The sequence below is a fragment of the Miscanthus floridulus genome, unplaced genomic scaffold (assembly GCF_019320115.1).
Source record: "Miscanthus floridulus cultivar M001 unplaced genomic scaffold, ASM1932011v1 os_1000_1_2, whole genome shotgun sequence".
Classification (NCBI taxonomy): domain Eukaryota; kingdom Viridiplantae; phylum Streptophyta; class Magnoliopsida; order Poales; family Poaceae; genus Miscanthus; species Miscanthus floridulus.
Genome location: NW_027097453.1, coordinates 79,714 through 107,300, shown reverse-complemented (window position 1 = coordinate 107,300; position 27,587 = coordinate 79,714). Strand labels below are relative to the sequence as shown.

At 49.2% G+C, this 27,587-nt stretch overlaps 1 protein-coding gene across 3 annotated transcripts; it reads left to right on the top strand.

Annotated features, from left to right (window-relative positions):
• Nucleotides 1–281: 281 nt before the first annotated feature.
• LOC136533573 (bifunctional 3-dehydroquinate dehydratase/shikimate dehydrogenase, chloroplastic-like) lies at nucleotides 282–26,458 on the top strand. 3 transcript variants are annotated; one of them, XM_066526134.1, is made up of 11 exons: nucleotides 292–691; nucleotides 4,653–4,758; nucleotides 6,059–6,277; nucleotides 12,028–12,374; nucleotides 13,043–13,106; nucleotides 13,200–13,305; nucleotides 13,382–13,522; nucleotides 23,809–23,957; nucleotides 24,554–24,719; nucleotides 24,835–24,881; nucleotides 25,994–26,458. In XM_066526134.1, the coding sequence occupies exons 1-10, from the start codon at nucleotides 504–506 to the stop codon at nucleotides 24,876–24,878; spliced, it is 1,530 nt and encodes a 509-aa protein (XP_066382231.1). In that variant the 5' UTR covers nucleotides 292–503; the 3' UTR covers nucleotides 24,879–24,881; nucleotides 25,994–26,458. The 3 variants fall into 3 exon arrangements, with proteins under 3 accessions (XP_066382232.1, XP_066382231.1, XP_066382230.1); XM_066526133.1 differs by having other exon boundaries at nucleotides 294–691; nucleotides 26,013–26,457; XM_066526135.1 differs by lacking the exons at nucleotides 23,809–23,957; nucleotides 24,835–24,881; nucleotides 25,994–26,458 and having other exon boundaries at nucleotides 282–691; nucleotides 24,554–24,710.
• The last annotated feature ends 1,129 nt before the right edge of the window (nucleotides 26,459–27,587 follow it).

Below are 27,587 nucleotides of genomic sequence, written 5' to 3'. Positions count from 1 at the left end.
TAAATTTAGTATAGAGAAATAGCTCTGGAACCGTGAGAGGTAGACGCATGAAACCGTACGGGCACAGATAGAAACGAAATGACGCGGGACACGAAGCACGACACTATGCGAGCGCGGGAGCGGCGTGGGCTCGCACTTGAAGTACGCCTAGTCGTGCGGGCGGGCGACGCTACCTTTTGGCTTTTTGTAAGACGGGGAGAGTACATCCTTGCGGCAAAATTCAACTTTCCACCAAACCCCTCGGGCCCATTCTCCCACTTGCGCGGTTGCGCCCGCCACGCTAAAGCGAGTACGCCACCAACCCAAGCCAACGTCCTACCCGCCTCTCTCCCATTTCCAGTCTTCACAGCCTTGGCCAACAACCCCCGTCCTCCACTCGCGAGCAGACTGTCCCCGGCCGCGGCCATTGCCGATTGCCCACATCCGCATCCCGCATCCTCAGTCGGGCCAACTGCGAGGGCGAGCCATTTGAAAGGGAGGAGTAGCAGACTCCGGAGGCGGAGATGACGCTGTTGTGCGTGCCGCTGGTGGGGCGGACGGTGGAGGAGATGATTGCCGACGCGGCGGCCGCCGCCGCCACCGGCGGCGACATGGTCGAGATCCGGCTTGACTTCATTCAGGGGTTCCGCCCGCACGAGCACCTACCGCCCCTGCTCCGCGGCTGCCCGCTCCCGGCCCTCGTCACCTACCGGTTCGTTCGCCAGCCCTCGCCCGCTCACTCCCCCTCTGGGCATCCCGCTATGGCTTCCGCGGTCGGGTTCGGTTCGTTTCATTTCATGGATTCCGCCGCCACTTTAGGATATCCGGAGCGCGTGTGCGGCTACTCCCGTGTGGGATCCATCTGGGCGTGCCCGGGCTCGCGAGATTTTTAGCTTTTCAACTCGGCACGGCACATGCTCTGTCGCTTTTTGTGTGTATCGTTCCGCGGTATTGAGTCATTACCTAGTTGCGTTTCGTTTGTCGCTACGTATTAACTTGGCTTGCGACGCTGTTTTGGCGGATCACATGGAGTGGTGGGATGAATGCAAGAATAGCCCCTTTGTGTGTGGATATTTTGAATGTAAGCCCCTGAAGTCCGTACTAATTTCTGGTATGTGTATCCTTGAGGATGTTGAACATAGTTGGCCCCCGTTACCATCTAATTTGCACATTTGGTCTTGTTTCAGTTTGTGCTGCCTTTCTGGCTAGACATGAGCTTTTAAATTTCATCACTTAGAAGGAGGGCTGCTGTGCCTGGAGTATATGCATTATCTGCTTGTTGAATCTTGTTTTCTGCACAAATTAGCTGCTGGTAATAAAAATATAAAGCTTCAAAATCCCTGTTAAGCTTCTGTATCTCACCATAAATATAAGTTGCCCTGTGTTCCACATTAATTATTGTTGCAACATCCACATGATAGTGTTTAAGACCTCACACTACTAATACACACATGTTAGAACTAACTTTTCAGTCCTCATATTAAAGGAAATTGTCATGACCAAGGATCAGACTGACCATAGGTTTATGTTCCTGCGAAATACCCACTAGACACTAGTCTGCACTCTCCACTCATTGCTCGTAGTAGCGTATGGAATAGTAATCTATAACCTGACGTGTCAGCGAACACAGCCATGCGTGGGTAAAAGTAAAACATACCTCGAATTACTTTGCTCCATCTGGAGAGGAATGCTCATGCTGTCAATTATCTTCTGCAACACGATTCTCCATCATGTCCACAGCAGTTTTCCTTATTCTGCTGCATGTATTGTTCTAGTTTCTGTACATTCCTTAATTTTATAACAACCTTAAGTGTCAAATTCTTTCAGATAGAGTTAATCCCACTTATTTTTTTTTGAGCGGAAAATACAGCAGGGGAGGCCCCCACTGTAAACTTTTTATAAAACGAAAAGAGCAACAACTCTAAACAAGAGGAAACAAAAAGGGAAGCAAGCCCGAGGTGGGCAGCAGAGCTAAACTAGAGCAGCTGTACAAGAAAGGAACACAGAGCTCTTAGCAGAACTGAATCTATGGGCCTGTAGTCTAACTTCTTCATAGAAAGAGCTTTTCCAAGAATCAAAGTACGGCCGGCCTCTGTCAAATATAAAGTTGTTTCTCTGCTTCCAAATCTGCCAGGTGGCAATGATGAAGGTCTCCATAAAAAAGGGATTGTTATGTTGGACCTTGGCTTGCTGCATCATCCGGAAGAAATCCATTGTGAAGTCCCAATTTATACCAAGGTGTTGCCAACAGGCTTGGCTAAAGGGGCAGCTGAAGAACAAATGAAAAACAGTTTCTTCAACGTTGTTGCTGCATAGAACACAATTGTAGTTGTTTCCCTGAAGCTTGTGCTTTTTCCTTCTCTGAATGTTCCTTGTGTTTAGTCTGTCCCCATCAAGAGGAGCCACGAAAAAACTCTAAGTTTGTTGCAGCATCTGGAGTTCCAAATCCAGAGAAAAGGGGATGGGGGTTGTATATTCTTGTAAGGAAAGTTGTAGCACTTTGATGAGGAGTAGTTCTTGCTTCCCCGAATGTATTCCCAGGAATCCTTTGAATTCTGATCGACCTGCAGATCTTGAATTAATTCTTGGAGACTTTGGAATTCTTGGAGGGCCTGCTCTGATAAGGGCAAGTGAAATTGGGCCTCCAGAGTGTTATTAGACAAAAACCTGGCCACTGAGATGTTCTTATTCCTGGCAAAGGAATAGAGCCTTGGGAATTTGGATTCCAGGATGTTGTCATTCCAAAGGTCAGACCAGAAAAGCACCGTGGAACCATCTCCAAAAGTGCACTTCGCAATTCCTTTGAACATGTCACATAATTTTAGGACATCCTTCCACCAAAAGGAGCCCTTATCTGTCGAAGCATGTGGCACCTGACCCCGGGAATAATGTGCATTCCAGATCAGCTTCACCCATGGGATATCCTTCCTATTATAAAATTTGTCCAGATGCTTCAAAAGAAGGGTCTTGTTTTGACTCCTAAGATTGATAATTCCCAATCCTCCTTTTCGTTTTGGCTTTGAACATTTACTCCAGGCCACCAGTGGTTTCATCTTTGCATTGGAGTCTGAACCTCTCCAAAGGCAGTGACGTCTTGCTCTATCAATATACTCAATGGCTGCCACCGGCACCTCCAAGGTACACATGGCATAGGTGGGCAGCGAAGAGAGGACTGAATTGACTAGCTGAAGCCTTCCTGAATGGGTCAGGAAGGTAGAAGTTGCCGTGAGCCTTCTTTCAACTTTAGTCATAATGGGACCGTAATGTTCAACCCGAGGTTTTGTTGTGCCCAATGTCAGTCCAAGGTAGGTAAAAGGAAGAGATTCCAAATTGCAGCCGAAGACACCAGCAAGGAGTTGAGCTTTTTCAGGAGAGAGATTTAAGGGAACAAGGCAAGACTTCCTCTAGTTGACTCTCAGCCCTGTCGATTGCGAGAAGGATTCCAGAAGGCCTTTCAGGATGAATAACTCTCTTTGAGAAGCTTTCATGACTAGAATAGTGTCATCAGCGTATTGAACAATGGGGAACTGATCCAGCTCAAAAGAAGGAATAGGCAGCTCAAACAGACCTTGCTGATAGGCTTTGTTGACAATGCACTGTAGAAGGTCTGTAGCAAGCACAAAAAGAAGTGGTGACAAGGGGTCACCTTGCCTGACCCCTCGGCGACAATGGAAATGATTGCCTGGCACACCATTCAGAAGAATCAGAATCCTCTCAATCCAGTTAATCCAAATTTCAGGGAACCCCAAGCTCCTCATCATCAACAAGATTGTGTTATGTTCAATTGTATCAAAAGCTTTTGTAAAGTCCAATTTCAGGATAATAAGCTCTTTTTTGGAGTGTTGACACTGATATATGTATTCATAAGCCCAGGCCAAACAATCTTGTATTGTTCTGCTTTTTATAAAACCCTAATCCCACTTATTGGCTCAATCCTTTTATTTAACTATGGCATCCTTTTATTTAACTATGGCACTGTGCCCAATTCAAGTTTTTTCTAAAGTTATTTTTCTTCTTTTGTTTTCCATATTAAGAAATCACTGAATAAGCAGTTTTCTATAATTATTCAAGAGTTAATTTCATTCAGTTTGCTTGATTTTCTTTAATATAAACAAGGCTAACTTGGAGAACATTTCTGGCTTGCTTGTCAATTTACATTAAGTTGCTAGGTGGGCCGTACTTATTCTAAAATCAGTAAAAATAATGACAAAAGATAACTGTCCTTGACAACTAATCAATTATTTCTGGAGATAGATATTTGTTGGGGCAGCGTGAAGCCTTCTTATATTCTAATCATTGCTGTCCTGACACTGCACTGTTCGATTATCATCAGTCATGACATTACACCCATGAGAGTGAGGTAGCTCATTTATGTTTCTACAATTAGACCAATGGATCTGATTATCCAGTCATCATAGTGTAAAGAAAGAAGTGGTCCTAACATGAATTTTTTGAATTCTATGTTTCTCCATTTATTATATTAATATTTTGAATTTATGTTCCCAAAATATTTGTTGCGCTGTTTATCAAAGCACATATCTCTTTGTTGAAATCTGACAAAACATTTCAGTTCTTTGTAGTAGCTAGTTGTATTTAGTATGATTTTTATAGCAAGAAATGCCAGTTTACCTTGCATAAATGATGTAGGCATCTGTTTGTTTGTTTGTTGGCAGACCTGTCTGGGAAGGAGGCCAATATGAAGGTGATGACACCACAAGATTTGAGACACTACGTTTGGCAGTGGAATTAGGTGTAGACTATGTTGATATTGAATTGAAGGTTCGTTTGTTTGAACAATCAAATCTGTTATGCTTTTTCAACTGCCTGGACAATTGGAACTTGAAACTATGCAAGTGGGGTACAGAATTACATGTATAACGTCCCATGACTGTTCTTGGCATTTGGGTACAAGTACAGTATATACTGCCACTACTACCACAAATCAAAAGTTGGATGTCCCCATAGGAGCGTCAAATATGCACCTGCAATACATTATGCATACATTTCCTTAGCTGAAAAATTATTTCATTTACTTTAAATCCATTTTCAATTATTTTGATATGCTTTAGTTGTCTAGTAGTCATTTGGTCTTGGTCAGATTAACAATCATTAAAATGTAAATTTAAATAATATATCTAGTGACTGAAACTGGAGAAAAAATGGGAAATTGGTGTGAACAATGCTCATGCTAACATATTAACCCAGCACCAGAAGTTAAATGCTATACTGTGCAATAAGCAGCTCTTTGTCTCAGGTATGGCGACATAGGGTTAGAATGTAAGTTTCAAAACCACTAGGGCATGGATGTGGGGCATGCTATAAAAGAGCATAACTAGTGATTTCAGTTGGGTAGGTTTGGGGTTGGCAGGGGAGGTGATGAGGTGGTGAAGATGCCACAGGCCACAAGTGGTGGCAGTTGAAGCAGTAGTATGGGCAGCTGTAAGCCTGTAATGTGCTGGCTAATTCAGTGGTAAGCATGGCGGGTGTTGGGGCAATGGTATTGCCAGTCTCAGTGAAGGAAAACAAGTAGAGTAAAGAGCAGATCTGTGACAAAAAGAAAAGGCAACGAATCCAATGCATCCTTAGCAATTCTTTGGCACAAATGCTTGATTTGTAGAAATTATGTTGAGGTTTTGCAACAATACTGATTATTATTTGTCAGAATGATGGGAGCATGGGCTTGTGTACCAAATAGTGATGATGTGTTTCTCACTTTAAGAAATATAAATTAAAGGGTTTCTACTGTTTATGCTTGTAATGGCGATACCAGGGTATTGCTAGTAGTATTTTGTTCTGTTAATTTTTTAACCACTTGTCTGAACATTCATTTCTACACTACCTTGGGGTTCTGTGGACAATTTATTTCCGGTGCTCTATGTGGGTCAGGATTATATAATAAAACTAGAGCATATTGAATGTCACATGCATTTAACTTCAAGACTACAGGAGCAATTTTCACTAAAACATTCAGCCTCGATTAGATGCCTTGATTTGTGAATGTTGTGCCTGACGTTTTTTGTCACTGTGTATCAGTAGATAGTCATATAGCTACTGTAGTGACAAACTTATTTATTTGCAGGTTGCAGACAAATTTATGAGCTTTATTTCTGGCCATAAGCCAGAGAAATGTAAACTTATTGTTTCTTCACATAATTATGAATATACTCCATCCTGTGAGGAAATTACAAATCTTGTTGCTAGAATACAAGCAGTTGGAGCTGACATAGTGAAAGTTGCAACAACCGCTAAGGACATTGTTGATGTATCACGGATGTTCCAAGTGATGGTACACTGCCAAGTAAGTGTTTTCTCGAGCGAAATGCATTTCATTCTTGAACCTCCCCCCCCCCCCCCCCCCCCCCCACCCAACCACCCGCACTTGATTTGTAGGGTTACTTATGCTTCTTCACATCATCACGTGGCTGCCACCATCGAGGTTGATCAACTTGCTAGAAATACATCCATCACTGTGGTCCCATCTTATTTTGTTGAGTTTCTCTAGAACCAATGTAGCTAGGTGGCCTGTGGAAGAGGCAGCAAGCTTGAACAGTTGATTAACCATTGCTCTAAGTCTTGCTAACTAATGGTAGTGAAATGAGTAACATACATCAAAATGATTTTTTTTTAAGACAAGCAATCTATTAGACTTCTATTACCTATAACTTGACAAGCAAACCAAGACGACGGTGCCACATGGATGCTGAAGTGGTGGTATGAGGGGCACCAGTAGCAGGTAGACGCAATGGGTAGAGAGGTCCAGAGATATTGTACCTGATGATCTTGTTCCGAGACTGCTGAAGATCCTTGACAAAGCAACCAGATGGGTCAAATTCCACAGAGCAATTATTGTCAGATGTAAACTTGTGAACAGAAGTAAGATTCTTAATAAGGTTCGGGGAAACAAGAACATTGTTAAGATGAAAGGACCCAGGAAGGGTGGTAGCGCCAGTGGAGGTAACAGGGAGAAGGGAGCCGTTACCGACAACAATTGAGGAGGGAACAGGCTACCGGGAAGGGGAGCTGTGAGAGAGTACCAGCATCGGAGGTTATGTGCGAAGTAGCCCTGGAGTCGAAGTACCATTCCTGCTGAGGTGGCAGTTGCAGGGTCATGGTGTTGAAGGAGTGGGCGTGGGCCGACTGGTCCGAGCCGGGGCGATCCAGGGATTGAACTCAAGAGGCGGAGAGGGCGCCCACGCGTTCTGTGTACCAACAATGAGAGCATGTGGAGGCTCAGACTGCTGCAGATGTGCCGGGGGTTACTGATGTGGACCGGCGGGGAGGGGCGCAAGGGGAGGACGGGTAGGTCCAAACTGACAGCTATAAGTCTTGTTCCTATTTATTAGGAGTAGTTGGTGCATATGTCAGCACCCTTATCATCTACCTTATCCTAATTAGCATCTTTTGTAGGATCTACTTTAGTAGTTGGAATATGCTGTAATCCTTTCTTAAGGACCAAGTATGCTACTCTATATGTATCCCCAAATCCTGCCATGGTTGGTGTGGCTAATGAAATCAGAAATCTACCCCAAACATGTGCTTTGGTTCCAACAAATGGTATCTAGAGCCTAGTTATCTTTCCTGTGTTCTTCCCCATCCCAATTCGGCGACTTGGCCAGCCACTACCACTCCAACGTCTCCCACTCACACTCCTTCGAGTCGGCGACCTCAGCTGGGCGGTGCTGGCAGGCCGCTGCGCAGGACGCTCGGCGGGCGGACGCAGAGAGGAGGGAGCGGGAGGCGGCGCAGCTGCAGGCCGCGGTGGCCTAGGCGGAGTGGCTCGCGGCCGAGCGGGCCACCGCGACGGCTAGGGAGGTGGTGGCGGCGGCAGCTCTAGCCCTCCGCGCGGAGGCGGATGCGGGCGCGAGGGCACGGGTGGATGCAGGCACGCGGGTGTGACAGGACAACCTGGCCCGCGGGACCCTCGGATCGAGCGGTAGCTGGAGGACCTGCGAGCTGGAGTAGCAGGGAGCGGGAGCGTGTGGCGCTGGAGCAGGCCCTGTGGGACCTCGACGCATGCAACCCCGGCAGACGTGGCCTCGACGGACGCGACCAGGGTGGATAGGACACTGGCACGCGGAGCCCTCACAGGCGGTGCCTCCCCTTCCCCGGACCAGCGCCGTGGTCGTCATGGCCGGCGCACGGCTCCCCTCTCATCGTACAAACCGTCTTCATCCTCGACCTAGTGACACAGTGCGTCCGCATCTCACGTGACATCGTGTTCGACAAAGGGCGAGATTGGAACTGGGGCAAGATGGTGGACGATGGCTCGACTCCGACGATCAGTGACTTTGTCGTCGACTACGTCCACTTTGAGGGAGCGGGGGTAGGTAGCAGCTTGTCTTCACCGAGCTCGCCTACCCCGCCACCAACTCCAGCGAGTCCACCACCTACACCACCGGCTACGCCCCGCTCTCCTGCACCGGTTGCTCACTCTCCAGCACTGGCCACGCCCCAACCTCCTACACCAGCGCCCACACCACCAGGATCGGCACCGGCAACTTCGGTCCAGTGACGAGCAGCGCACGGTGGAGTTCGCCACTCTGCTGTCCAATGACGAGGACTGCATCGATGCCTACCACGACGACAAGCCTCTATGCTACCGCATCATGGACAACATCCTCGCGGAGCAGCCCGTCCTTGGACTAGCGATGCACGACTTCGAGGCGGAGCTGCACCTGGCGCACTACGACGGAGAGCTCTGTTCCTTCGCTGAGGTGGAGGGAGACACGGCCTGGCATTCTGCGATGCAGCAGGAGATGGATGTTGTTGAGTGGAATCGGACGTGGGAGCTGGCGGATCTTCCTGTCGGCCACTGCGCCATCACCCTTAAGTGGGTCTTCTCAAGGTCAAGAAGGATGAGGCTGGGGCGGTGATCAAGCACAAGGCGCGTCTTCTAGCAGGAGGGAGTCGACTTCGACGACGCCTTCGCACCCTGTCGTGCGGATGGAGTCCGTCCGTGTCTTCTCACTGGTAGCCTAGGAGGGTTGGTGTGTCCACCACATGGACGTCAAGTTAGCCTTCCTCAATGGCGACCTGAAGGAGGAGGTCTATGTCCTGCCAGCCGTCGGGATTCATCATCCCCGGCAAGGAGAACAAGGTTCTCCGCCTGTGCAAGGCCCTCTACGGCTTGCAGCAGGCACCACAAGCTTAGAACGCCAAGCTGGACTCCACCCTCAAGCAAATGGGGTTCTAGCAGAGCTCTCACGAGGCTGCTGTCTACCGGCGGGGCAAGGGAGGCAATGCCCTGCTGGTGGGCGTCTACGTCGACGATTTGGTGATCACCGGCGACCAGGAAGAAGAGGTGGAGGTGTTCAAGGATGAGATGAAGGCCGCCTTCCAGATGAGTGACCTAGGGCTACTCCCCTTCTACCTGGGGATTGAGGTCCACCAGGATAGGTTCGGCATCTCCCTTCGCCAGGCCGCCTACGCCAAGCGCATCGTCGAGCTAGGCGGGCTCACCGACTGCAACCCAGCCCACACTCCCATTGAGGAGAGGCTGAAGCTGAGCCGCGACAGCATGGTGGAGGTTGACGCCACGCAGTAACGACGCGTTGTGGGCAGCCTTCGCTACCTCGGCCACGTGGTTGGACCTGGTGTTCGTCATTGGCTACGTCAGTCGGTTCATGCAGCGATCGATGACGGAGCATTAGCATGCTGTCAAGAGGATCCTACGGTACGTTGCGGGCACCTCTGACTACGGTTTGCACTACCCGAGGTGCCTCGGCGCGGCGCACTTCATCGGGTACAGCGACAGCGACCATGCTGGCGACGTCGACACAATCAAGAGCACCAGCGGGACGTTCTTCCTCGGCAAGTGTCTGATCAGCTAGCAGTTGGTCAAGCAGCAGGTAATGGCTCTGTCCAGTTGCGGGGCGGAGTACATCGCTGCCACTAACGCTTCGACTCAAGCTCTCTGGCTGGCTCAACTACTGGGTGATCTCCTTGGCAGAGACGCAGTGGAGCTCAGGGTGGACAACAAGTCTGCCTTGACCTTGGCGAAGAACCCCGTCTTCCATGAGCGCAGCAAGCATATCCGCGTCAAGTACCACTTCATCACAAGCTGCTTGGACGAGGGGAGTGTCCAGGCCAACTACATCAATACCCAGGATTAGCTCGCTGACTTCCTCACCAAGTCACTTGGGAGAGTCAAGTTCCAGGAGCTGCTCACTAGAACTGGGATGACTCAAATTCCCCAAAAGATGCCACACAAGACTTAGGGGGAGATTGACAGCTATAAGTCTTGTGTCTATCTGTTAGGAGTAGTTGGTGCATGTGTCAGCACCCTTATCATCTGTTTTATCCTAATCAGCATCTTCTGTAGTATCTATTTTAGTAGTTGGCATATGCTGTAATCCTTTCTTAAGGACCAAGTATGCTACTTTATATGTATCCCCAAATCCTGCCATGGTTTGTGTGGCTAATGAAATCAGAAATCTGCCCCAAACCTGTGCTTTGGTTGCAACACATACATATATGGAACCAGCCCAAGGGTGGAGGTAGGAAGGCCAAGGCATGCCGGCCCTAGGGGCGCCTCCCTGTCTGCCGGTGGGCGCAGTAGCGGGCTACCCATCAGTGTTTGCTGCCTTGTTTGCCCCGTCGATTATTGGGAGTAGCGCCCCCGGAATCGGCTGGTCTCGAGGATGGTGGAGGCTGCTGCTCCTGACGGGGTGCAGGCACCGGAGGAGCATGCGGCGCGTCGGTAGCCACTAGGGCAGTGGAGGGTGTGGTCGACCGATGCGCCTGGTTCAGTTCCTCTAGCAGCAGGTCGTTCCGGGCTTCCAGGAACATGAGGAAGGGACGACTGCGCTGAAGGTGAAGGCCGATGGAGGCGAACTTCTCGTTGAGACCGCGAATTAGGGTGAGGATGAGGGTGCGGCCGGGAACTTGTTTGCCGAGGTCCTTGAGGGCGTCAACCATGCCTTTGAGGTGCCGACAGTAGTCAGTGACGGAGAGGTCCCCCTGGACGATGGTCCGAAACTCGGCATCAAGGTGGAGGGCGTGCGTCTCCAGGTTCCCTAGGAACTGTGTCTACACGGCCAGCCACACCGAGTGGGCTGTGGAGCGGGAATGTGGCACCGTGGTGGACAACTCGAGGGAGATGGCGCCGTAGAGGCAAGACTTGACCATGCCATCCATGCACGCCCAGTCCGGGAAGGCTAGGTTGGGGTCGTCTTGAAGGACATGGTCCTCGAGGGCAAACTTCTAGAAGGTGAGGAGGAACAGTTCGCGCTACCTGGTGTACTGGCTGGAGGAGGGCTCGAGGATGGGCACAAGAGTGCGGATGTTCTGGACACCGACGGCCTGTGAGTGGAGTATGACGAGGACCGCAGCTTCATGGAGAACCAGCATGTCGTGGGGGGGAGTGCGGAGCGGGCTCTAGGTCGGGGTGGGGCGCGCGTGTGGCCTCAGCCCACGCGGCTTCCGCACGCTCGCGTTCCTCGGCCACGAGCCGCTCCGCAGCGGTGACCTCGGCCTCTCGTTCGGCGGCGGTAGTGTGCTCAATGGCGGCGACACGTGCCTGTGAGGCGCGCTCGCGCTCGGTTGCAGCTGTGCGTTCAGCGGCAGCGGCGGCGCGTTCGCTCTCAGAGAGAGGAGTGGAGGGGGGGGGGGGGGGGGGGGTGGCCGGCATGGCGATGACCGGAGGAGATGGCGCAGTTCGGAGGCATGCCTAGGCAGCGGAAGAAGGCCTTGGAGAAACCCGGGCAAATGACATAAGAGATTAGGCACAAGATAGTTGATTGATTATAGGGATATGAGGTTACATATATATAGGTCAGGATGACCCAGGTTTATAAAAATAGAATCAGCGGGGATCCTTGCCTATTAGATAACAACCAACCAACCAATCAATCAATCTATCTATCCTAACCATATAAGCACTAGGCCTGTCTATCACTAACTAATCCTGTCCTACCCTGATAGCTGGATCCTATGGATCTCTACCATATAACATTTCATCTTAATTGTACTTGTATGCTTTAGAGAGTTATTTTTTCTCATGCCATATTGGATTAAAACTTCCATTTGACTGACCAGTAAAAATGACAGGTGCCTATGATTGGACTCGTAATGAGTGAAAGAGGTTTAATGTCAAGAGTGTTAGCGCCCAAGTTTGGTGGATATCTTACATTTGGGATACTGAATGCTACAAAGACATCAGCTTCTGGACAACCAACAGTTGAGGACTTACTGGACATTTACAACATAAAGTGTATTGGGCCTGATACAAAGGTTCTTGGTCTTATAGCCAACCCAGTAAAGCAGAGCAAGAGCCCAATTTTGCACAATAAATGTCTTCAATCCATTGGATATAATGCTGTTTATCTTCCACTTCTTGGAGACAATCTTGCTAGTTTTCTTGAGACATATTCATCTCCTGACTTTTCAGGATTTAGGTACTAAATCTTGTTCTGCAAAATTGTAAGAGATATATATATTACATTTGTTTACAAGTTGAGAGATCACTTGGGAGTGGAAACAGTAATTTGGATGGACTAGATTTAGCCCTTGTTTGGATGCACATGTATCCATCTCAATCTACATGTGTTGAAGTGGATTGGAGTGGAATTAAACTAAGTTCCATTCCAATCCACTTCAATACATGTGGATTGAAGTAGATACACATGCATCCAAACAAGGCCTTAAGTGGAGTTGAGGACCATATGGATGAACTTTGTTAGCAACTTCTCATAGATCATGAAAGCATATTTGATGGATCCATAACCTAATGTCTCTTAGATTGGAATCAGAATTTCCCAATCAAAACAGCTCGCATGGTAGCACCAAGCTATATGTTTCTTCTGTAAATTTTTGCTTATTTTTCCTTTTCTATTTCAAGTTCAGACTTTCATGACATACATAATACAGTTGTATAATTTGGCAAAAATATAATTTTGCCGAAATAGACATTACTTTAGGGCCTGAGTTAACATGGATTGTCCCTGGACGAGCAAAACTGACTTTTCTGTGTCAATCTTTAATAAGTCATTTTCATATGCATGTTTTAATGATATTTTTTTGAAAGAATTTTCCTTAGTTCACTCTATATGATCTTATGTTGCAGTTGCTCACTTCCTTTCAAAGTTGATGCTGTACAGTGTTGTGATGAACATGATCCAGTTGCTAAGGTAATTGGGTGCAGCACACAATCTTTAAATGCTTATGTTATTAGTTACATATCATTCTTGATTTGATTGAAATGCTATTCACTGAATATGCAGTCAATAGGAGCGATAAACACCATAATTAGAAGACCAGATGGCAAATTAGTGGGGTACAATACGGACTACATTGGAGCGATATCTGCTATTGAGGATGGCATTGGAGGTTTGTTTAACATTACCTATTCTCTTTCGACACTTGTGTGCCATGGAAAAGATGTTAGATGCTTTATGTTTCACAGGTCCAGGATCAAAGGATGCTGCCAGCTCACCATTGGCTGGTAGGCTTATTGTTGTTGTAGGTGCTGGGGGTGCTGGTAAGGCAATTGCTTATGGGGCAATGGAAAAGGGTGCGAGGGTAGTTATAGCAAATCGCACCTATGGTAAGATCTCTATTTCTACAATGCATGATGTTTAAGATTATACAGTTAGTACAAATTTACTAACCTGTAGATCCATCCTCAGATCTAAAATCAGAAGGATGTGAGTTGTATCGGTGAAACATAACTACATGCATTGTCCTAACCTACAAAATATGCATCTACTATAGGAACATATTCTTTTCCATGTTATTTTGTTTATCTATCATGAGGTTGTCAATCCTAAAGATAATAAAAACGAATACCAGTGTCTGTCACAGTCTATATGTTTTCTGTTTTTATGTCTAGATCTTGTTTCCTCTCATGTCTTACAGAACAGTTAGCTTTGTTCTAGCCGAGTAATATTGTTGTCATCAATTGTTTCTTAAATGTCTTAGGTGGCATTTGGCTCCTGTTTCTAGCAAGAAATGAGAAAATCTGTGACACTTGGGTGCAGTGGCGTTTGAAAACAAAACAATAGAATCGTTTCTTGTTTCTACACAGTGAAAGAGAAATGGGTGGGACATGGTTTCGCACAAGAATCATCTCCACCCTCTCACCTCCCCTTTTCTTTGCAACTGCTGCCTCCAGTCAAGAAAATTTGATGTTCAGATAAGGTGCAGCAATAGGAAAAAAAAACTGTTTTACTGGTCTGAAACATCATGTTTTGTTGACCGGAGGTAGTAATTACCTGCTTTTGCCATTGGGTCTGAGGCCAGCCAGTGTCTGTTTTGTTGCCTCTGTGGTGCCTATAACCTCTGCTTGTTGTCCTTGTTGTGGCGCTAGACCAGATCTGACACCGGATCTCGCTGCCTCTCTTGGTCCAACCCATTTTGCTGTTTCCCATGGGCTAGCCCTGCTCCCCTCAGCTGAGGCAAGCTCCACCAAAGCAGCAATGCTATCTCTGCTTTTATTTTTTTCCCGCGTGTGTGTGGAAGGGAGAAGAACTGTTGTATAACTTACAGGTGGGCCTGGTATGGTGCTTCCATCATCAACTACTAAAGGTGCACACCTTGAGGCTACACAGAAGCAGTATTACAGTAGATTTTTTTCGATGACAAAAAAGAGTCTAGGAGAATATATGACTTATCAGGCATACTTAGTGTTAGATATTTAATGCCCTGCTTTACTATTAGCTGGCCTGACGCCTGGGAACCTTCCCAGCGTGCTGCCTTGGCTACTGGGCAGCAGCCATGGTTAATGCTCTGCTTTACTGTTAGCTGGCTTGACGCCTGGGAACCTTCCCAGCGTGCTGCCCCCTTTACTTCCTAGTCCTAGTTCTAGTCCTCTTCTATAAAGTGTAACTCTGTAATCTTCCTTTCAAATCAATACAGATGCAATACATCTCTGTTTTCATGCAATCAAGAGGCTTCACGACCTGTGACCTCTCCCTTCCGCTTCTTCCCCTCAGCCATCCATGGCTCAGCCTCCTTTCTCTGGTGATGCTGCCGCCACCTGAGGCGCTAGAGGCTGCTGCCGCCCCAGAGCGCGAGCAGGCTGCTGCGCAGGCTGCCCTGTAAGCCGCTGCTGACATCGCCTCATGCACCGCTGCCGATGCCCAGGAGCGTGTCCGTGCTTCCCTCGCCGTCCTCGATCAGGAGCGTGCTGCTGCTACAGCCCTCGAGTCCAACCCTTGATGGTGACGGCTCTGTTGACAGCGATGCTGCCAGCGACATTGATGGCACTGCCTCCATCGCCAACCTCCACGTACAGGCCGCTGCTGCTCAAAACATCTGCTCCCTTGTTCTGCTCGTCCTCGATCCTCTGTCCTCCCACTACAATCGTTGGCGCGACCTTGTCTTGCTCACTCTTGAGCGCCAGGGGCGGAGCCAGGAATTGAGTATAGGGGGGGCCATGTATAAGACTAGAACTAGTAAACCATACCAAGTCACATATAGTAATATATATATTTCACAAATCTTAACCAAAAGAAAATTGCACATCTATTATCTTAAATTTAGCTCTACGACTACCAATGAGATTATAGGCAATTTGATAAAAGAATACTAGTGACCGTTAATTACTAGATAAAAGAATAACACTGCATGATTATGGATTACGGATTACCTGCTGCTTCTGGTAGCCTGACCGCCTGACGGAAACCTACAGAAGGCAATTTGGACGGCAGGTCGGCAGCCGGCGCCCGGCGGCGTCAATTTGGGACAGCGGTGGCGGCATGGCGTGACGTCTCACGTTCGGCCTCCCACTACGACAGTACCGGCGTGGCGATGTCCGCCAACCGGCAAAGCAGTCAAGCAGAAGAGAAGACGAACAGTTGAACAGGCGAGAAACGAAGGAAGTCAGGAAGGCTCGACGCTTCGTAGGCGAGAAACGAAGGAAGCCAAGAAGGCCCGACGCTTCATATTCAGTTGATGAAGGGAGCAGCAGCAATTACATGTTCGTGTAAATGGGCTGCTGCTTATTGCAAATACACTTATACACAGTATACACACGTTTGGAATGAATGGGAGGAGCCTAATTAACAGCATACATGCATGGATATTAACTAGTATATACTAGAGACTAGCAGCACGTCAGGGGGTGCCAGGCCCCCCGTGCCCCCCCTCCCTCCGCCACTGTTGAGTGCTATGCCCTCGACGATCACGTGCTCTCCGACGTGGCTCGTCATGACATCCCGTCCTGGCGCCGGATGGACTGTGCGGTGCTCTCCTGGCTGTTTGGTACTGTCACCGTCGAGCTTCAGCAGTCTGTGACTCTGTTCGCATCCGCGGCCGCACTGCACGTGATACTTGGCTTTGCATTGAAGAGCAGTTCCTGGGCAATCGCGAAGCTCGCGCTTTACATCTTGATGCCGAGTTTTGCATGTTTGTCCAGGGTGATCTCTCCGTTGGTGATTACTGCCGCAAGATGAAAGGGATGGCTGACAGCTCTTGGTGATCTTGGGGAGGTTATTCCAGACCGCACCCTTGTGCTCAAGATTCTTCACGGACTCAATGGGAAGTACGACCACCTGAAGGCACTTCTCAAGCGGTCCAAACCATTCCCGACGTTCAGCGAGGTCCACAACGACCTCCAATTAGAGGAACTTACCATGGATCGGCCGTCTTCACAACCATCGACTGCTCTGCTCATCACACAAAAGAAACCTGCTGCTTCTTCTACTCCAACTCTGTCGGCTGTTGGCTTGTCCGCCTCTGCAGGTGGTAGCAGCAGCAACCGCGCCGCTAGCACCAGCCCTGCCCCCTCCAACAACGGGGGCAATTGCTGTCGCCACCGGAGCACTGGTGGCAAAGGAGGGCGTGCCCTGGCCCTCCTTCTACAACCCCTGGTCAGGGTCCATCACCATGTGGCCTATGGGCCAGCACCAGCAGCAAAACCGTGGGCCTGCACCGTTGCTGCAGGGTGGGCGTCCTGGCCCGCTGCAGGCGTTCATGGCAGCTCCACATACCTATGGTGCTCCTCTGATGCCTCCAGGATTCTCTCCTATTGATACGGCGTGGGCGGCGGGGAGAGCGTAGAGATCGGAGGAGCAGCTGGGATTGAGAGTTAGAACACAGAGGGTAGCTAGGCAAGGGCGGTGGGGATTCGTCACTAGCGGCTACGGCAGAACCGCTCGCAGCCACTGTCGAAGGGTTAAACCCCACCTGCCTAAGGGAGGTTTATTTCCTTTTTCGATAGTCTTTGATTACAATCTAAGTGCCCCTTTATAGGATAGGTGCACCTCTAACAGAAACCAATCTAATCTCCTAAAATTCCTCCCTGTTACTGCCTTCTCTAACCAACCGGGCCCTTAGCCACGGTTGGGACCATGTCGACGCCAAGGCCGGCTCCTATACTGGCGCCCGACGAAGGAGTCCACAACACCTATGCCGCCTATGCCCCAGCAGCAGCAGTACCGGGTGCAACAATTCCCGGCGGCTGCCCTTCTTCTGCACCAAGCGTCTCCACCTTCACCTTGGACTAGCGCCTGGGACCAGCATGGCAAACTCTTTTAGCACCATGAGCCTCACTCCACCGTCCTGTAACTGACTGGGTCATGGATTCCGGCGGCTCCAACCACATGACACCTGACACTAGTAATATTTCCTTGTTTCAACCCCCTCACTCCTGTCTTTCATCAATCGTTGTTAGCAACGGTTCTATTCCACTGTTTACCTGGTCCCTTTTACCTCAATAATGTGCTTGTTGCTCCTCACATTATTAAGAATCTTATTTCCGCTCGTTAATTCACTACTGACAACCATTGTTCTATTGAATTTGACCCTTTTGGCCTCTTTGTGAAGGATCTTTGTTCCAGGAACGTGATCATCAGGTGCAATAGTTCCGGGCTGCTCTACACCTTGCATCCTCCAGCATCTTTATCACCCCCCTGCGCTTTTGTCGCTGCAGCCCCTGCCACCCTATGGCATAGATGTCTCGGACATCCTTGACATGAGGCTTTGTCCCAGCTTTCTAGCAGTTCAGCTATTACTTGTACTCATCATACTTCCAGTAGTGAACCTCTATGTCATGCTTGCCAACTAGGCGCCATATTCGGCTGCCCTTCCTGTTGCGGGTGTTTCTGGCTACAAATATTATCTTGTAATTCTTGATGATTGCTTCCACTTCCTCTGGACGTTTCCTTTACACCTCAAATCTGAAATGTTTCCTTTAGACCTCTCCTGTTGCTTTACTATTAGCTGGCCTGACGCATGGGAACCTGCCCAGCGTGCTGCCCCCTTTACTTCCTAGTCCTAGTTCTACTCATCTTCTATAAGCTATTGTTATGACCGGTGTGCAGTACACCAGGCGCCGACGTACTAGTGGCTGAGGTGGCGCCTAGTATTAGGAGGCTAATAGCCCGGTTATCTCATCATTTGTTATTTCCTCAAATAGATTATTTATTCCTTAAAAATAGGATCTCATAGATGGTTGTTTAGGGAGGATAAATATCCTGTGAACATTGATTGAAGGAATTAAGCAAAGCAACAATCTTGGTTGACTCCCTCTCTCTCCCTCGGCGTCGTGATCACCACGGCACCCACTCGCCGCCGCCGCCTGCCTAAACCTCGCCCACTCTTCCATCCCTACAACCTTCGTAGCGACTCCGGTAGGATCTCTAATCCTATCAATCTGGTATCAGCTATGTCAGGTCCCCTCCCACCACCATCGTGCCGCCCACCACCACCTCCGCGCTGCCCTCCACCTCGGCACCACCAACCACGGCCTCGGTGTCCACGCCTGACCCCTTGGTCAAGGCGGTCGCGGACCTGGCTCGCACCGTCACCAACATCTCCGCTTGCCTCGCCAACATCGAGTCCCACCCGCCGCCTACCACCATCTCCCACTGCCTCCCTCCCACCAATGTTTCCCTATCACCGATCCCCTCCTATGCCATGGCATCGATGGCGGCTCCGATGTTCACCATGGCCGGTGCTCCAGCTTTCACGGCCGCGACGATGGCCACGACGACCACCACCGGCGGTGCTCCCGTCCTGGGCGGGCCGAGCCACCCATACTAGCAGGGCGTCGGCTCCCTCAATAGGGTGGGTGTTGATGGCCGGTTCATCTACGGCGTCAACCCCACCTATCTGTTCGGTGTTCCATACCCCGGCGCGTCGTCGTACTTGGGAGCACCCGAGGCCCCATCCCCGACGGCCTGGCTCCTCCCCACATCTACAAGCTCGAATTTTCCACTTACGACGGCGCCGAGGATCCCCTGGACTGGATCAAGCACCGTGAAGCAGTTTTTCCGCGGCCAGCGCACCCTGGCCTCAGATCGTGTCTGGCTCGCTTCCTACCATCTGGTTGGCGTGTCCCAAACTTGGTACTATGCCCTAGAGCAAGATGAGGGCATGCCCAGCTTGGATCGCTTCAAGGAGCTCTGCAATCTGCGCTTCGGGCCGGTGGTTCGTGGCACTTTGTCCGAACTCGCCCGGCTCCCCTTCCTGTCTACCGTTTAGGGTTCAGGAGTACGCCGACCGCTTCAACGCCGTGTTGTGCCATGTCCGCAATCTGTCTCCCCTCTAAAAGGCAGAGCTATTTGTGGGTGGCCTTCCTGAACACATCAAGGTGGACGTTGAGCTGCGCGAGCCCCAAGACCTTCAGACGGATATGCATCTCGCGCGGGCTTTCGAGCGCCGCGCCTTGGCCATGACGCTGGGGCCAGCTACACGTGTGGCTCGACCACCACAGAGGCTAGGCCTCCCGGCGCCACCACGTTCCACCTGCTGGCTCCTCGGCCGCTCCAGGCGTTGCGCCTTCCCTACCGGTGCCACCGATAGCATCCATCCAGCCGGCTCCAGCTCGCCCCTTTCGTCGCCCTGTCACCGGCAGAGCAGCTGGAGCGCCGTCGCCAAGGGCTCTGCTACAATTGTGACGAGCCCTATGTCCGCGGCCACCAGTGCCAGCGGCTCTTCTACTTGGAGTCGGCCGACTTCCTTGAGGACGAGGTTCCTACGGAGGTGGCTGTCGTCGCGGCGTTCCAAGAAGAGGCCGCCGGACCCGTTGCGGCTGACGACGCAGCAGTTCTGTTGGTCGTCTCCCTCCACGCCATTGCGGGCATCTGGACATCGGACACGATCCATGACCACCTGCCTCCTTGCGCTCCTCGACTCCGGCTCCACTCACAACTTCATCAACGCCGAGGTCATGCGCCATCTCTGACTATCCACGTCGCCCCATCCCACATGCACATCTAGGTGGCCAACGGGGACCGTGTTCCCTGCAAGGGGGTGCCCGCAACGTCGCCCTGGCCATCGGCACCGAAGACTTCTCTATCAGTTGCTTCGGCATCAACCTCAGCGGCTTCGACGCCATCCTCGGCGTCGAACATCTTGCGCACGCTGGGCCTAGTCCTTTGGGATTTCGAGGACCTGTGCATGGCCTTCACCCGCGGTTCCCTGCGCATCCTATGGAAGGGCATCGGCGCCCCCCGCGACGACATCAGGGGAGCCGGCCATGTGCTCGGTCATGGTTGTGCCCACGCAGCCCTTGATGGACCGCTTGCTGCTCCAGTACGCCCTAGTGTTCGAGGAGCCCCGTGGCCTAGCCGTTGGCCCGGCCCTATGACCACCGCATTCATCTCATGTCGGGTACCGCGCCGGTCGCTGTTCACCCCTACCGTTACCTGCAGCTTCAAAAGGACGAGCTCGCCAGTGTGGCGCCATGCTCGCCCAAGGCATCATCCGGCCTAGCACGTCCCTATTTTCTGCCCCAGTGCTCTTGGTGCTGAAGGCGGATGCGTCCTGGCGTTTCTGCATCGACTACCGTGCTCTCAACGCCAAAACTTACAAAGACAAGTTCCTGATCCTGGTGGTCAATGAGCTACTGGACGATCTCCACGGGGCACGCTTCTTCACCAAGCTCGACCTCCATTCGGGCTACCACCAGGTGCGCATGCACCCCGACGACATCGCCAAGACGGCGTTCTGAACGCACCACGGCCACTTTGAGTGCCAGGTGATGCCGTTTGGCCTCTCCAATGCGCCGGCAACATTCTAGGCCTTAATGAACGACGTGCTCTGCCCCTTCCTGCGCAGGTTCGTTCTTGTGTTCTTCGATGACATACTCATCTACAATTCGTCGTGGGTTGAGCACTTGCAGCACGTCAACATCGTCCTCGACACGCTACGAGCACACCACCTCCACCTCAAGCACTCGAAGTACTCGTTTGGGGTGTCTTCGGTCGCCTACCTCAGGCATGTGATCTCCGCGGACAGTGTCGCCATGGACAGCGACAAGGTGGCCGCGGTCGCATCGTGGCCGGCCCCGCGCTCCACCCGCGGCCTGCGCGGCTTCTTGGGCCTCGCCGGCTACTACCGGAAGTTCATCCGCAACTTCGGCACCATCGCAGCCCCCTTGACGTGGCTGCTGCGCAAGGACACTTTCGCATGGACCGACGAGGCGGACGTGGCGTTTCAGGTGCTCAAACGCGCCCTGTCGACTGGGTCAGTGCTTCAGATGCCCGATTTCGACAAGGTGTTCATCGTCGACTGCGACGCCTCTGATGTTGGGTTCGGCGCTGTCCTCCACCAGGACAAGGGTCCCTCGCCTTCTTCAGTCGGCCGTTCGCCGCGCGCCACCTGAAACTCGTGGCCTATGAACGCGAGCTGATCGGCCTCATGCAGGCTGTGCGCCACTGGCGGCTGTACCTGTGGGGGCGCCACTTCCTCGTTAGGATGGATCACTACAACATCAAGTTTTTGCTGGACCAGCGCCTCTCCACAGTGCCTCAACATTAGTGAATCAGCAAGCTATTTGGCTTTGATTTCGCTGTGGAGTACTGCCCTGGCAGCTTGAACACGGTGGCTGACGCTCTCTCTTCGCCGGGACACGGAGGACAGTGTGGCTAGTGCCCTCCTCTTGATGGATTTCATCGAGGGCCTACCCAAGTTCCATGGGTAGTCGGTCATCCTCACCGTCGTCGACCGCTTCTCCAAGTATGTGCACTTCATCGCCCTCGGCCATTCGTACACCGCTACGACCGTCTCCCGGGCCTTCTTTGAGGGCATCGTTCGCCTCCACGGGTTCCCAACCTCCATTGTCAGCGACTGTGACCCGGTCTTCACCGGTCATATGTGGCATGACCTGTTCAAGATGGCGGGCGTCACTCTTCGCATGAGCACGGCCTTCCATCCGTAGACGGACGGCCAGTCCGAGGTGGTGAACAAGGTACTCGCCATATACCTGTGCTGCGTCATCGGCGATCGACCGCGTGCGTGGGTGGATTGGTTGCCGTGGGCGGAATACTGCTACAACACCTCCTTCCACACCGCTTTGCGCACGACGCCATTCCAGGTACCGCCCCTGTTGCCCTACACAGCGGGCAACGCCCACACGGATGCCGTCGACCATCTCCTCCCCGAGCGCGATGAGTTCCTGACGGAGGTTCGGGAACGCCTCCTCCAGGCACAGCAGGTCTCCAAGCGCTACTACGACGCCAACCATCGCGACTTGGAGTTTGCCGTGGGCGACTAGGTTCGGTTGCGTCTTCTCCACCGCCCGACACGCACGCTGGATCCTCGCGCCAAGGGCAAGCTCGGCCCTCGCTACGCCGGTCCGTTCCAGGTCCTCGAACGCGTCAGCGAGGTGGCCTATTGGCTCTAGCTTCCTGAGGGCGCCCGTCTACACGACGTCTTCCACGTGGGGTTGCTGAAGCCTCACCGCGTCGATCCTCCGGCTGTTCCAGGGCCCGTGCCTCCTACACAAGATGGTCGTCTCCTGCCTGCTCCAGCACGCGTTCTGCACGCCCAGCTTCACCGTGATGTCTGGCACGTTCTCGTCCAGTGGCACGGCATGGCTGCTGAAGAAGCCACGTGGGAGCCGCTTTGGGAGTTCCGAGACCTCTACCTGGATTTCCAGCTCGAGGACGAGCTGTTTGTCCAGGCGGGGAGAGATGTTATGACCGGTGTGCAATACACCAGGCGTCGACGTACTAGTGGCTGAGGTGGCGTCTAGTATTAGAGGGCTGGCTAATAGCCCGGTTATCTCATCATTTGTTATTTCCTCAAATAGATTATTTATTCCTTAAAAATAGGATGTCGTAGATGGTTGTTTAGGGAGGATAAATATCCTGTAAACATTGATTGAAGGAATTATGCAAAGCAACAATCTTGGTTGCTCGGCTTCCTGAAGCCCTCGACTCCCTCTCTCTCCCTCGGTGCCATGATCACCACGGCGCCCACTCGCCGCCGCCGCCTGCCTAAACGTCGGCCACCTCTCTTCCATCCCTACAACCTTCGTAGCAACTCCAGTAGGATCTCTAATCTTCCTTTCAAATCAATACAGATGCAATACATCTCTGTTTTCACTTAGGATTATATGCACACACAGGGTTACATTAGTTACACTACTATCTTCTCTGTGGAAGAATCAGATCCTAATAGAGTGATTCTGTTTCACCCGAGAAACTATTTATATGAGAAATCAAATCTGAAATGTTTCACATAGAACCTGGAACCCTGCTGCCAAGCAGGCCCTAAGTTCCAGTTGATATTTTGTGAACTCACTTCAGGTTCACCTTTCTGATTATGCATTAATGCATATTACTATTGGAATAAAATGTTGGTTTGCATTTCTGTTGCACATATGGTTCATGATACTACGACTATGCTTGTGACTCCAACCGTGTGCTCATAAATAACCAATTTGCCCGCGTTTGGTGGCCTAGTGTTATGACATTTTTTTTCTATGTGAAGTTTTTTTCTTTTACCAAAATGCTTTCTGCAGTTGCAACCTACACTGCTTCTATACTACAGTAGGTTTTTTTCTTCTGTTGTTGATTCATGCTGCATTTGCATGTGTGTTATATTAATAAGGGTTATATCTTAGGTCCTTAATTAATGCAAAAAAATATTTCATATTGCCAGAGAAGGCTGTAAGTCTTGCCAACGCAATTGGTGGTCAGGCCCTGAGATTAGAAGACCTGGAAACTTTCAGACCTGAAGAAGGGATGATCCTTGCTAATGCAACATCATTGGGGATGTACCCAAATGTTGATGGTACTCCTATTCCGAAGGTGTCCACACACATTTTCCTTTCTCACATAATTGGAGACTGCTTTTTTTGAATCTCAAAATGATTGATCTTTGAGATCTGACGTTTTTATTGTCTGTGTCTTACAAGAATAAATAGTAATAGCCTTCCATTATAGAGTCACAATTTCTTTTTGGAGTTGTAAATGTAATTGCATGAATAACAGTTTTGCAAGTCAAATTTGCTTTCCTCCATTAGCAAGGTTAGGCCAAGTAAAGAAACCTGATATGCTCTGAATGCATAAGTTGTGAATGGTAACTGCAAACATAAAATGCTCCTTACTAGTCTTATCAAGAACTCAAGATCATTTAAATTTTTAGGTGGACGAATTTTTCAGAGAGAACCCATGAGGAAAAACATTGCAAACACATCTAATGAAGCAGGTGCAGTAACCTAGTAACAGATCTGAACAACAGATTGTTTTATCTGAAGGTCTGAGTTTGTGTAACATGGAGCCTATGATTATATTGTTTTCACATAAGTTAGGACCTTGTTTATTCTTCTCTTACTCCAAAATAGACATAAACATTAGTTCACTTGATGCCAAAGTGTGTTTGATCACTTTTCCTGTATTTGCAGAAAGCTCTGGGTTTCTATGATGTGGTATTTGATGCCGTATATGCCCCAAAAGTTACAAGGCTTCTTCGAGAAGCAGAAGAATGTGGAGTTAAAGTTGTTAGTGGTGTGGAAATGTTTATTAGACAAGCCATGGGTCAATTTGAGCGTTTCACCGGTGGTATAGAAGGTGTCATGTTCTTCCAAGATATTGTTAATCCTTTACATGCCAAATCTTTCCGTACATATCCTTGGTCATTCATACTGTAAGTTAGTATTTCTGATTATCTTTTTTTTTCCTGCAGCTCCTGAATGCCTGATGCGTGAGATAGCAGCAAAATACACCTAGCAGGTTCGTTTATCTGTTACCATTTCATTTAAATCTTTCAATTATTGTGGGTTTAAAACTTAACACAGAAGATGTCCCGATTTTTTCGCAATTTGGCCCTTTTTTTGTAAAAAATTCGCGTTTACACCCTTGGGCGTCGTAAACCCAACTTTGGACCCTTTTCTCGGCGCCATGACCTACAGTGTCGAGGTAACACGTCTCGGCGCCGAGGTCGGTGGCCAGGGATTGCGTGGCTAGCGACGTGGCCAGAGCCTCGGCACTATGGTTTTAACCTTAACCACATATTATCATGAGTTGGACACCCTTAAATTTTATGGCCAGGATATATAATTTCAACATGTCCTATATGACCAAATCCTAACATACATATCCGAGTCATAGTAAAAAAATCATACTTAGCCAATTTGTAGGTTGCCCATCTCGTGGTGAAATTAAGTCATGTTAATTTAGAGCTAAGAGAAAACCAGAGCTCGGCGCCGTAGATCATAGGCGCCGAGGTCGGCACCGTGAATCATGGCGCCGAGCTGTGGCCACATCAGCGCCCCACCTCCCTGACCTCTGCGCCATGACCTATGGCGCTGAGACGTGTTACCTTGGCGCCGTAGGTCATGGCGCTAAGAAAAAGGTCCAAAGTCGGTTTTACGCTGCTCAGGGGGGTAAATGTGATTATTTTTTTTTACAAAAAATGGGCCAAATTGCAAAAGATTTGGGAAGATGTCAATATGTGATTTTACTAGGAATAGGGTCTATTTAATTACATTCTGTTAGTTCATTGTTCTCCTTGAAGTAAAGCTCACATTTCATTTCACAAGTACACCATGCATACACTGAAACGTGTTAAATAGGTGTAATTGAAGACTCTCAGGGCTAAGGACCAGTACTACTTATTCTTTTTCTTTGCCTTTCGTTGAATGTGCTATATTATGTGTTGTGACATGGCACTTCATTACAAACTGTGATCACTTCGTAAATTTCTGTATCCATATCTAGTTTGCCCCCATGAAAATAGCATGAGCAAGATTAGTGGTAGCTTCTGACAAAATATTTCTTGTGTCTTAAATTCTGTATTGGTTATGTGAGAACTAAACCAGGGCGACTAAAGTTGGATGTGACAGTTCTTTGTTTTGTTTTCAGGCTAATGGCGAAAACCTGTCTTTGATGAATATTTGCCCAAAGATTTTGACGGGGCTGAGTGAATAAAAGTTTTTAGATACCTGCCCTGTTTTGCAGTTACCGAGGTTTGCTGTTGTATTGTTAGATTTAGCCGACTTGTCACCTGCACAATGTAGGATTACGTTGTCATGCTATATAGTGTTCTTGTACTTGCAATAGAAGAGTTGCAAGAATAAAGAGTCAGCTTAGAACCCAACGTTATGATGACCAAGGGAGAAAATATTGCATCAAACAATGATTCTGTTGACGGTTCCGCGGATCATGTAAGAGCTACAATTGTTGACTTGCATGCCCAATATGGCATTCCTGGACGGTTATATTGTCCAGCATAATTTCATTGTACGGTTCGGATGATATATTTTTTTGGTAAAGGGAAAATTTATTGATTTCTAAGAGCAATATCAAGATTATACGAAGTCTTGAAAACATTCCTGGTCTCTGCCTAGAAAGAAATACACGATCTAATGAGAAAAAAGGAGCAATGAACACTATGGACTATCAATTCATAGACTAATCATCACCTGTGTTAGGGAAAAATAAACCTTGCTACTTATACCAAAAGTTGAATCTTGTAAACACGGCTTTTTATAGAATAGCCATGCACGGAACTAGTAGATTCAAGGTTCAAAAAGGCCCTAGATCAGCTGTCTAGAGCCTAAGTGAGCCTAGGCGTTTTAAGATGTTTTTTAGGCGTTTTAATTTTTATGCACATACATATATATTACCTTAAATTACCCTATGTAAAAGAAGAAATAAGAGACTATCTACAAATCTATATACTATGTATATGCAAGTGACTAACTATGAATTAAACACTAACATGTGTGTGTAATTATTGTTGCTACAGTACCAGCAAGGAGGTTATTAGAGGAGAAATGACAAATAAAAGTATATCTAATAGTTTCTTGTGAGAAAATAGAACTTCTATGGGGGCAGAATATAAGAAATCAGTTAAGAGAATTAGAGTAAGGAAATTTCTAGGAGTTCTTATAAAAGTAATGGACCAAATCATAAAACCGCGCTATCATTCTTATCTTGTACGCCGTCTGTTGATGGTAGTTATCATTCATCATAAACAGTCAACATACCATGAATAAATGCATAAAAAGGATCACCAGTATAGACTTAGGGGTTTAAACTGATAATTTTTATAAGTTTTGGTGAATCTGTGTTTTCAGCAGGGTTTATCCAGAAAACTGTCAAAGAGGATCAAATCGTCAATTAAAATCACGCTTTATCTATAGTGAAATCAACTCTAGAAGGTTCCAGAAGACTCGAGAGGACTCCACACCGAAGCGAGGCCAAGCCACTGCCAGGTGGGGTCCGGCTAGCCCCACCTAGAGGCCGCACGTCCCCTGGGGAACTCACCTGTTGGTCTCTTCATGTCGGTTTTCCACTGCCTCCTAGGATGCATCTACGCCGTCCTTTAAGTCGGTTTGATCCAAGGGCTCACAGTTGGACGCTCCGGCCTATATAACCAGCCCCTGCCCCCCCTCTAGGGCACGCTGCCATAAGTCAAGATTAGACTAGAAATTA